At 38.7% G+C, this 11,975-nt stretch overlaps 1 protein-coding gene across 1 annotated transcript; it reads left to right on the forward strand.

The window, feature by feature from the left end:
• Positions 1–4,415: 4,415 nt before the first annotated feature.
• LOC130844358 (small ubiquitin-related modifier 2-like) lies at positions 4,416–6,761 on the forward strand. Its single transcript, XM_057720647.1, has 2 exons — positions 4,416–4,440; positions 6,499–6,761. The coding sequence occupies exons 1-2, from the start codon at positions 4,416–4,418 to the stop codon at positions 6,759–6,761; spliced, it is 288 nt and encodes a 95-aa protein (XP_057576630.1).
• Positions 6,762–11,975: the final 5,214 nt, after the last annotated feature.

An 11,975-nucleotide genomic window follows, 5' to 3' on the forward strand; every position in this document is an offset into this window, starting at 1 on the left:
ATTTATGGGTAGTTCCATGTGGGGAAAAATAATTTCAATATGGTTAAAATACCACAACCATGTCCAAAGACAAACAAAAAATTGGGAAGTATTTATAAAATACATGGCACTTCTTTTAATGTACATAATTACTTTTACAAATGACTGAAAAAAGGTAAAAGATATGGGCTGTCAATTTACAAAAGAGAGAGAGGCAGAGATAAAGCTTATTTGAATTTTTGCCTACTAGATGGGCAAAGATTTTAAAAATTGCTAACACCTGGTGCTGGCAAGAATACAGAGCAGTACGTGCTGTTGATGAGATGTGAACTGGAACAACTTCTCTGAAAGCCAATCTGCATTTTTATCAATATTTAAAACACATTTACTTTCAATCAAGCAATTAACACTTCTAGGAATTTATTCTAAGGAACTATTCAGGCAAGGGCATAAAAATGTATGTACAGGGTATTCATCATAACTCTTTTTTATAAGAGCAGAACTGAAGAATTTTACTGTTCAACTATAGGGGATTCATTTAACGAATTATGGTAAATTTGTGTTTTTAAAGACTTGCTTACTTATGATTGTATCTCAAGACTCTAGCTCAGTGACTGGTACATATATGAATATTCATTGAACACATAAACAAATAAATATAGTAGATATTCTACAGCCATGACAAAGGATGATGCAAATTTAAATTTATTGAAATGGAAAGTTATCTGTCAACCATTTTTGTTTCTTTAAGAACTGTTATTGAGATATAATTGACAGATAATAAACTGCATATATTTAAAGTGTATATACAATATGATTTTTTTTCTTATAAGTAATGTATATATGGCAATCCCAATCTCCCAATTCATCCTACCCCCCCCACCTCCGCTTTCCCCCCTTGGTGTCCGTATGTTTGTTCTCTACATCTGTGTCTCTATTTCTGCCTTGCAAACCGGTTGATTTGTACCATTTTTCTATAGTCCACATATATGTATTAATATATGATATTTGTTTTTCTCTTTCTGACTCACTTCACTCTGTATGATAGTCTCTAAGTCATCCATGTCTCTACAAATGTCCCAATTTTGTTCCTTTTTACAGCTGAATAATAATCCATTGTATATATGCACCACATCTTCTTTATCCATTCATCTGTTGATGGACATTTAGGTTGCTTCCATGTCCTGGCTCTTGTAAATAGTGCTGCAATGAACACTGGGGTGCACGTGTCTTTTTGAATTATGGTTTTCTCTAGGTATATGCCCAGTAGTGGGATTGCTGGGTCATATGGTAACACTATTTTTAGTTTTGCAAGGAGCCTCCATACTGTTCTCCATAGTGGCTGTATCAATTTACATTCCCACCAACAGTACAAGAGGGTTCCCTTTTCTCCACACCCTCTCCAGCATTTACTGTTCGTAGATTTTCTGATGAGGCCCATTCTGACCGGTGTGAGGTGATACCTCATTGTAGTTTTGATTCTGTCAACTATTGTTAAAAGGAAAAGCACATCACAAAACTGCATGAATAGAATAATGTTATTTTTGTATAAAAAAGCATGTGTGTATATGTGGACAGAAAAATTTTAGAAGGCTATATACCAAAATGTAAGCTTTGGTTCTTCCTAAATGGTGAGATTATAGGTGGGTTTTTTTTGTTTTGTTCTTTTTGTTTGTTTGTTTTGTTTTTGCATTCTTCTTTTTACCTTTAAGTGATGTCTGGATTGTTTACTATAAGCATATATTACTTTAATGTAAGAAAAAGGAAATAAATATATTTATTTAGAAAAACAACAACCGTAAATATCTCTATGAATACATGTGCTATTGAAACAGGTACACATGAAAGTAGGCATAAAGTACTTTGTAGTTTTACATATCTTGCTGGGATAACCTGAGGATGACAATGGCCTTGTAGAAACTTGCCACCAGGAAAACACAACAAATTGTCAAAATTTTTTCAAATAATATACAAAAAGTCAAGTCACAGAGAGTTCTTCAGTAACACACTGTGTGATGAGATACTAGGTAGACAAGGAGGCAGATGGCACTGTCTTAGTCCTGGTCAAGGGACCTTTCCTGGGCTGCAGGACGTAGGGGGCCCAGCTGTGGTCCTCCTCTGGCCACCATCCTCCCCATGGGGCCAGAAATCCAAGGAGCCAAGCTCATCCACTTCTAGATCACACTCCAAGCATCTGGGAACTAGAACAGGCCCCTGCACCTGCTTCCTGCACAGCCCTCTTTCCTAAGTGTGACCTCCAGAGGGTGGCTGAGCTGGTAGTGTGCACTTCCAAAGCTGAAAAGGTGACCAACAGGTGTTTACCTGTGGAGGTATGGGTGAATGGGGTGTCCACACGTGTGTGAGCAAGAATCCCAGGAGTGGAACCTGGGTTGGGCAAGGGGTGCAAAGGGAATGGCAAGTAGAACAGAGGCTGGTTTTCTACATCCCCATGTGGCACTCTGAGAACTCTGGCAATGCCAAACTTGAAGCCAGCCTTCCAGGTCACTATGAAGGTATATTCACAACGGAAGGAGGATAAAATATGCAATGTACAGTATGTTGGCTTGATTTATTATTTTTAATATTTAGATACATTGTATGCAGGCCTTCATTTGTATCCTTGCCCTGGGTTCCACAAATGTTAGGGACAGGCCTGGAGGCAGAGAACAAAATCAGTTTTCTGTAGTAGACAAGTTTGTCATCTGAGGAACCCCATATCATGTGAGTAGGTCTGCAGAAGAGCGTAGGTGGTGCTCTCTAGCCTCATGGGCAACTTGGACCTAGATCTGTCTTAGATGACATCTATGGTTTCCCATCTATGGTACATTCACTGGTACCATCTGGACTCTAGTGAATGTGTAAAGCAGAGAATCAATGATGAAAGGCCTAGAACATACCCAGTTCATCAGTGGACGCAGTGCTTATTAAAGAGCAATTGATAGGCCAAGTGCTTGCTAAGAATGGACAATTGGATTCCCAAGCATCTGGAGCTTCAAGCTGTGGAGATACCTGAGACTTATGTGGGAAATAACACAAAAAATTGGCTTCCCATACAACTTTCTAGAAAAGCTCTGCTTCCTGGGAGTCCCGACTTGGGATTACGCACTAGTTTGAGGCAGAGTCAAAACTAATAACAAAGGACCATTCACAGAAAAGGAAATGCAACTACATTTTAAATATATGAAATATTTTCTACCTCCCAATAAGAAAAATAATAAACTTAAAGCACACTTTTCACATATGCATTATCAAAGATCAAATGATTTGATCATAAGCAGCATTAGATTAGATGATAGACAATTGGCAATCACACGCATTTCTGGTGGCAGTGTCAAGTGGTACATCCTCTTTGAAGTTATGTCTTGGCAACACCCATCAAAAAGCAAATTGTACATAATTTTGACACAGCTCTCTCATCTCAAGAAATTTATCAGATAGATACATACCTCCTTGCATATGTGTACAAAGAAATGTGCAACTTGCATATTGTGTGTAGCAGGGAAGATTGGAAACAACTTGAAATTTCATCAGTAGGATACTGGTTAACTAAATGATGCTTCATCCATTCAGTGGAATGCTATATTACTGTTCAAAAGTAAACAGGTTGCTTTACAAACTGCTTCCAATATGTTTCGAGGTACACAGAGGAAAAAAATTGTCACTGGTGATAGTATTGGGACAACTGGAAACATTTGTATTTGGATTATATATTAGATAGTAGTATTGTGTCAATGTCAAATTTTTCTGAATTTGGTCATTGTATCATGTTTAGGTACAAGAACGTCCTTGTTCTTAGGAGATACACAAATAAGTATTTAGGATGAAGATGTCTATGACTCACTCTGAAATGGTTCAGTAATAGTAATAGTAACAATAATAACAATAATCAAATTTCTCTATAGGTATTAAGGATGCAATTGTGGCACAATGTTAATTGATGAATCTAGGTGAAAGGCATACAAGAGTTCTTACTAGTCGTAAGTTTTCTGACGGTTTGAATTTTTTAAAAAGAAAAAGTTTAAGAAGAAAGAAACAAGAGGTGCGAAACAGTCTATAGTGTACTACCTCTTGGGAGAAATGTGTACACTACCTCTGGAAGGAAACAGAAGCTGATACCAGTGGTTGCTTCTGGGAAGGGGAACTGGCCTGAGGAATGGCGTAGGAGGGAGACTTACTATATAGTTTCCCTAACTGTACTGCTGGAACTGCCTCAAATTTTTTCTAACTTGTGCACATATGCTCTATTCAAACTGAGAGAGAAAGAGAGAGAGAGACAAAGACAGAAAAAGTTGTTTAAAAAGTAGTCACAGTTACTAACCAACAAACACAACTTCACTTCCATTGCACAAATCATTAGAAAAACGATCACTTCTCCGAATCCATTTTAGGCATGCCCCCGTACACTGATCAAAATCACTCAGTATTATTCTAAAAAAATGAAGGAAAAAAAAACAAAAAAATGCTACTGCCCAGAATCAAGCACAGTTAATATTTTCCTATGTTTCCTTGTAACCTTTTCCCCACACACATTTTTTTGAACATAGTTGAGATCATACTTATATAACTTTATGATCTACTTCTTTTTTTTGTCTTAATATGATATCAAATATCTTCTCATGTCCTTGAAAACTCTTTTTAGACAAAAATTTTAATAGCTGCAAGACATACTGTCCTGAGATGTCTTGTATTTGACCATTCCCTATGGTTGGACATTCAGACTTGCAGGGTTTTGTTACTATACTAAGTAAATCGGCAGTGAACATAATTACTTAAAACTCTTCATCTGTTTTCAGTTTTTTCCTTAAGCTAGGTTCCTAGTAGAGAAACTACAGGGTCGTGGGATATTAACACATTTAAACACTCTTGAGATGAATTGTCAAATTCTTTTCTTAAAAGATTGTTCTAACACTGCTTCTTGCAGTGCCAAGGGCCTTATAGATTCTGTGGTGACAGGAGCCTCACTTGCTGTGGACTGGACTAGAAGTCGGGAGAGCTGTGTCGTGGTCCTTGCCCTGCTACAAACCAGCTGTGTGATCCTCAGAAAAGCAATTTTTAAAAATGATTCTAAAATATGTGTACACCTTACATGATTTTAAAATCATTTTCACATTTTTTTCCCAAATCTCACAACCACCCCCCACGAAACAGCAAGGAGATGTTTTTCCCATTTGAAAGATCAGAAAGTAAGGCCCAGGATGCTTAAGTGATTTTTCCAGGGTCCCAACTGGTAAATGACATGGAACATACAACTTCTGGTTCCTGTTTCAGAATTATTTCCTCATTGTAGCACTATTTACAATAGCCAGGTCATGGAAGCAACCTAAATGTCCGTCAACAGTTGAATGGATAAAGAAGATGTGGCACATATATATAATGGAATAAAACTGAGCCATAAAAAGGAACGAAACTGGGACATTTGTAGACACATGGATGGACCTGGGGACTGTCATACAGACTGAAGTAAATCAGAAAGAGAAAAACAAATATCTTAGAGTAACGCATATATGCGGTGCATAGAAAAATGGTACATATCAACCCATTTGCAAGGCAGAAATAGAGACACAGATGTAGAGAACAAACATATGGACACCAAGTGAGGAAAGTGGGGGGATTGGGGTGCGATGAATTGGGAGATTAGGATTGCCATATATACATTACTAATAAGAAAAAAATATCAAATTGTACACTTTAAATATATGCAGTTTATTGTATGTCAATTACATCTCAATAAAAGTTCTTAAATAAATCTTTTTGCAATAGTAAAGTCAAAGATCACAGATCACCATAACAAATATAATAATAATGAAAATTCTGAAATAGTGCAAGAATTACCAAAATGTGACACAGAGACATGAAGTGAGCAAATGCTGTTGGAAAAATGGTGCCAAAGGACTTGCTTGACACAGGGTTACCACAAACCTTCAATTTGTAAAAAATGCTTTATCTGCAAAGTGCTGCAATAAAGTGGTGTCATGAAAAGAAAAAAGAAAATTATTTCTATCTCACACTGCCTCATGCTTTTCATCTTGCCATACAATCACTCGAGAGCTCAAGATAGGGATTGTCCCAGAGCTTCCCAGACTTCACTATCCACATATCCTCAGGGGAACCTTGTTATTGACATGCCGATTCTAATCAGGAGGTAAAGTAGCACCCAGGCGGCTACCTTCCTAACAAAGCTCCGGATGAAATCATGCTGGTCGGTGGACCGCACTTTGAACGGCAAAGTACAAGTCAGTTTCTTAAACTCCTCTGGGCAAAATGTTCCACATTTCAGTACTTTTCACCTAAAAATCAAAATGCTTCATAGGCAACAGCCATTTATCATATAGAACCCCCAGGTTCCAGAAGGTGTAGATCAGTAGATGAGGATCAATAACGGACCACCGCCTGGATTCCACAACTTTCTGCCACAGTGTCAAGTCATGAAGCTTTAAAAAGAACGTGAGTCTGCGCCCCACGTGCGCGCGCCCGCTCCCTCCTGCTGCTGCAGCGGCCGGTGCTGCTCCTGCAAGGAAGCAGTCAAGACTAAGAGCAACGATCATGTTAATTTGAAGGTGGCGGGGCAGGATGGTTCTGTGGTGCAGTTTAAGATTAAGAGGCATACACCACTTAGGAAACGAATGAAAGCCTACTGTGAACGACAGCGTTTGTCCATGAGGCAGATCGGGTTCCGATTTGACGGGCAGCCAATTAATGAAACAGACACACCCGCACAGTTGGAAATGGAGGAGGAAGAGACAATGGATGTGTTCCCGCAGCAGACAGGAGGTGTCTACTAAAAAGGGAATGTGCTACTTTAACTCCAGAATTCTGTTCCTCCAGACCAAGGAGACATTCTCAATTAGAAAACCGCAGTTTGGTTCCATCACATCCTGACGCCTGCAGTATAGTTTCTCTATTCTTTCATTGTCCCCTTCCCCATTCCTTTATTGTACATAAAGTAACTGGTGTATGTGCACAAGCATATTGCATTTTTTTTAAACTCAATGGCCAATGGTATTTTGATCGACATCAAATGGAGATGGAATGGGGAAAAATACTGGTTCTGTGAAAATACCCCCTTTTCTCCATTAGTGGCATGCTCCTCCGCTCTTATCTTTGTATTCCAGTAAGTTATTTTGCTCTCACTGTTTAACAAAAAAAGAAAAACGTAAAAATTCTTGCATACCTTGTTCGATTGGAGAATTTTAGTGTTTTTCATTTATCATTGTAAAACCAAGGACAATTTTATAACTTTTTTGTAAGTAGCTGTTACATGCAGAGCAATCTGTCTTTAAGTAGGGATAAATTACTCTAAAAGAAATGAATCCTAGATAGTTTTCCCTTCAAGTGTCTTGTTGTTTAAATAAACTTCTTGTTTAAAAAAAAAAAAAAAAGAACATAAGTCTGATCAAGAAGCTCTTCAAAACCAAGAAGCTCTTCAAAACCAAGGGCCAGCCCAATACTGAGTATGACATTTGGCTGGGGAGGCCAGGGCTATCCACTCAAGAAGTTGTGAGGAAAAAATAATAGATTGACTGTATTGGTTAATGACATGTGGCGACTGATAGAAGAGTTTAAAGTGAGTCTTTGAGATTTCAAGGCTGGATGATAGGTAAGTGATGGTACCATCAGCAAAAATATGAACTTCAGGAAATGTGCTGACGACAAAAATAACCATAGCAACAACTGCCCCCACCAACTTTATATCCTGACATGGCCCAGAATATTATGATCGCAATAGCAGAAGGAAGATTAATTGGAGATAATTTTGTGTTAACTTTCTGATTATTAGTTAACATTCTGTCTTTTGACTATAAACACAGCTTCTGGGCTTACACTTGGTTTCCCAGGGGTGATGGATATGCGTGGATTTCTTCCTCCCTTCTACCCTTCCTAACAACTGTCATTGGTAACACAGTTGACTAAGAATAGAGAGAAATTTGCATGGTTGGATCGAGGCCAAACTAGCTTGTCTGTGTGGGAACCAGACCCAGACGTGCCATTCTGAATTCCTGCTAGCTGCCCACTCTCAGCACATACAGTTTTATAAGAGGCATTAATCTAATACTCATTTCATCTTGGTTTAGCAGGATCCACTAGAAAGTTCCTTGCTGGAATCTTAAATTGTTTATGACTGTGTTCAGCTCACAAATGCACTGGCTTCATTGCCTTGTGTAGGCCTCAATGCCCTCAGAATAGCAGAGTTATTTGCAGCAAAGGGCAGACCTTTGTACTGCATTGGCAGCCTCTTCTCAGTAGAGCTGTGGAAGCCTGAGAGGAAGAAGCCCAGACACGCATGCAATTTCCTCCTCTGTTCATCAATTCACTCCATTGTCTTTTTTTGGTAGTTTGACCTCATGCCACAATTGTAAGGTATCTTGGGAAATTCTGAGGTATAATTTATAGTTCTTGCTGTACAGACAGAGTATTTTTAATTAAAATAAAAGCAATAATAGAAACATATTTTCATACAAGAGGGTTGCATTCTGTTTAAGCCACATGTTTTCATCAAATTCCAACTGGGATAGTTCCATGTGAGGATTTTTTTCTTCTCACTTCTTATCTTGGATAATTAACAAGAATTTGTGGAACATCCACTCTGTTCAGATCATAATTATAGCAGGCCATTGTTTAGAGTTAATTCAATAAACCCAATAAAACGGTTTGGTGGGGTTTTTTTCCCCTTTGGAATAGCCATTTTAATCTGAGCAACTAACCATATATATCTCAATGGTAGAATTCCATGGCATCATAGAGCATGATTCATCATAAATGTCCAGTTGACTATGGAATGAGATGGGACTGTTGACTATGGAATGATATGAAGCCACCAAGAAAAGGGTTTGTCTTCATTCCTTCCCCTCTTCTGGCTTCTCATAGTTTTAGTGGTGGGAGAGGTGCTCCATGCCTAAAGAAAAGACAGATGCAACACCAGCATCTGTCACAGTAGAGATAAGGAACAAGTCCTCAGAATAATTCTGTTTCTGTCTGGCCATTAAAACCTCCCCTGTGTATTTATCACTCTTTTCAATAATTTCTTGGGCCAGTAAGCCTGACATAAGCAAAGAAATTAGTTGAGATATGTCATTAATCAGAGGATAGCCTTAGAGAAGAGGCAACTGATTCAGAACTACTTATTTCAATCTCGGTCACACAGCAGGAAAATATCCCAAACCAAAAAATTCCCCACAACTTGCATAAAAACAAATCCACAGAAAGAGAAGATAAAGCCCTGCAAAAAACCCAGCTAGATTTCGTTTATTACTACAGCTGTTTGGCAACATCTTTCAACATATACTTTTTAAAACTTTCTTTTTTAAAAAGGACCAGTTGATTTCTTTGAAATGTCACTTCATCTTGACATTCAAAATGATGACTAAAGTTAGTTTACTGGCTGTGTTCAAACACAGGAGAAAATTTAGGTACAGTTTCTGGATGATTTGGACCAAAAAGAAAATGTTTTCATAATCTGGAGCACATTTCAGTTATGTTTCACTTTCAGTAATTGTTTGACAGAGACTAAACAATTTGTGTTGCTTCAAGTTTTGCATTTATGTTTTGGGTTATTGTACCAAATCTTTCAAAATATCCGATTCATTAAGTTGTATACAGCCCAGAAATAATTTGAAGGTAATATAGTTTGCCAACCAAATAATAATAATAATAATGATGATGATGATGATGCAGGAGGCTGCAAATAAGAAAAGAGTTTCTTTGTGGTCTTGAGAAATGTGGTTTGGGAGACACAGATTTGGGTAACCCCGAAGGAGTGTTCCGAGGAAGAAAAGGAGTCGGGGCTTATAAAGACAAAAAGCCACGAGGCTGTTAAAAGTTTTCTGGAGAGAATTATGATCAACTTTGACATGAAATATTTGTCCTTAAGGAATCACTAGTTGTTTTAAGGTAGGGGTCTGATAAGTAGATAGACTGTCAAGAGTTATTTTAGGATAAGGGTCTCATAAGTATCTTGAGTTTTTGGCCAGTGTTTTTGATAACTTCATCAGGTCAAAAATTCAGATTCCATCCAACCTGAGATGTGGTATAAGTCACACTTCCTTAAGAGCTCCATTTAAGAGCACTTTTTTAGCAATACCAACTCCATTTTGATTTCCTTTCGTAGCTTTTACCTCTTTTTATAAAGTTAAATCCATTGGCATCAAAACCTCAAACTCTTCATTCTTATGTCCCTAGAAACACGGTTTACAATCTTGAGTATCGGGACTTCCCTGATGGTCCAGGGCTAAAGAATTCGTCCTGCAATGCAGAGGATGCGGGTGTGATCCCTGGTCGGGGAACTAAGATCCCACATGTCACGGGGCAACTGAGCCCTCATGCCACAACTACTGAGCCCACGTGCCTCAACTAGAGAGCCCACGTGCCTTGGAGCCCACATGCCACAACTAGAGAAAGAGAAAACCCGCACACCACAACTAGAGAGAAGCCCATGCGCTGTAGCAAAGAGTTTGCATGCCACAACAAAGATCCCGTGTACCGCAACTAAGACCTGACGCAGCTTAAAAAAAAAAGTTGAGTATGACATGAATATTTCCTCAGTTGATGTTTTTCTCATCTTGCAGTCAATACAAGGGCATCATGGAAGGTAGTCTCAGTATCAATGACAAGCTGTGTTATTATTTTTAATTGAAATTTTAATTGAGGTAATTGTAGATCCACATGCAATTGTAAGAGATAATACAGTGAGATCCTGTGTACACTTTTGCCCAGTTTCCCTCGGCGGTAACATGTTCTAAAACTATAGTGCAATACAACAACTTGCATACTGACATTGATACAATCCAGTTCTACTTGGACTCCTGTGTTTGTGTGTGTGTGTGCATTTATTTATACAGTGTTATCATCTATCTAGTTTTGTGTATTCATCACACAGTCAAGATACAGACAGTTCCATCATCACAATGATTCCTTATGTTGCCTTTTCGTAACATGCAGGCTTCCCTCCTACCCCCCAAACTGTATTATTTTTTTTTGACTTTTCAGTTAGTTCTCCATGTAAATTGGAAAGCCAGTATATATAGTGGTTAAGGATGGCTCAGAAGTCCCCATTGCCTGGGTTCGAATCCTCCCTCTGCCACCACGATAGGTAATGTATATACATGATCGTATTTAATGCTCACAAAAGCCCCCTGAGATAAGTAATCTTGTCCCTGTTTTCATATGAGGAAACAAAGCCTTGGAGACATTAAATATAACACAGAATTTGCCCAAAGTAACACACCCGTAGACATTTTAGCAAGATTCAAAATCAGATCTGTCTGACCCCAAAACTCATGCTTTTCCACAACAGCATGCATATTAATTACAAGTGTTCCAGTTAGAGCAGTGCACTAGTTGTTAAGGTATTGTCTTAACCTCAAACTTGCCCTTCTATTCACTGCTTTGTGATGCAAACCACAATTCTCCTTTGCCAGTTGGCTCCCCAATAGGTTCTGCCAATAGGAAGCTCTAAGGGGACAAGTTCCTGACTCCTTGCCATTTGTTTCTTATTCCTATCGGCACCACCCTGGAAACAGCTCTTCACCCTGGCAGTGGCAGTTCCTTCTAGTGCCTTCCAGAGTGCAAGTTGTCTGCATTCCTGAAACCAGACTCATTGCAGCCACTCAGTGATGCTACGCCGTCCAGCCACACCCCCTCCCCAGAGATCTGGCCCCTGATGCCTCTGGATCCCTCCCCTGAGGCATCTCTTACCTTCAGGCCCCACTCCCATGGTTCCAGATTTTAATAACCCAGACTCTACCCTTTGTTCCTCCAGTCCTAAACATGGTAATCACCTCCTGAAGTTACTTACTTCTGTGATATTTTAATGCTCTCTTTTTGTCCAGCACTTGGAAAACAATTCTTTCTATTAAATTCTCTCTGTTAAAATAATTGTTCTGCTTTCTGACTCCTGATTGGACCCTGACGAGTGCAACTAGCCAGCTTGGAATTTGGGAATTTATTTGCAAGATTAATCAAAAGTGTGGCAAAACTGTTTCCTCTAGCAAATAGGACAT

This window comes from Hippopotamus amphibius, chromosome 1 (genome assembly GCF_030028045.1).
Source record: "Hippopotamus amphibius kiboko isolate mHipAmp2 chromosome 1, mHipAmp2.hap2, whole genome shotgun sequence".
NCBI lineage: Eukaryota > Metazoa > Chordata > Mammalia > Artiodactyla > Hippopotamidae > Hippopotamus > Hippopotamus amphibius.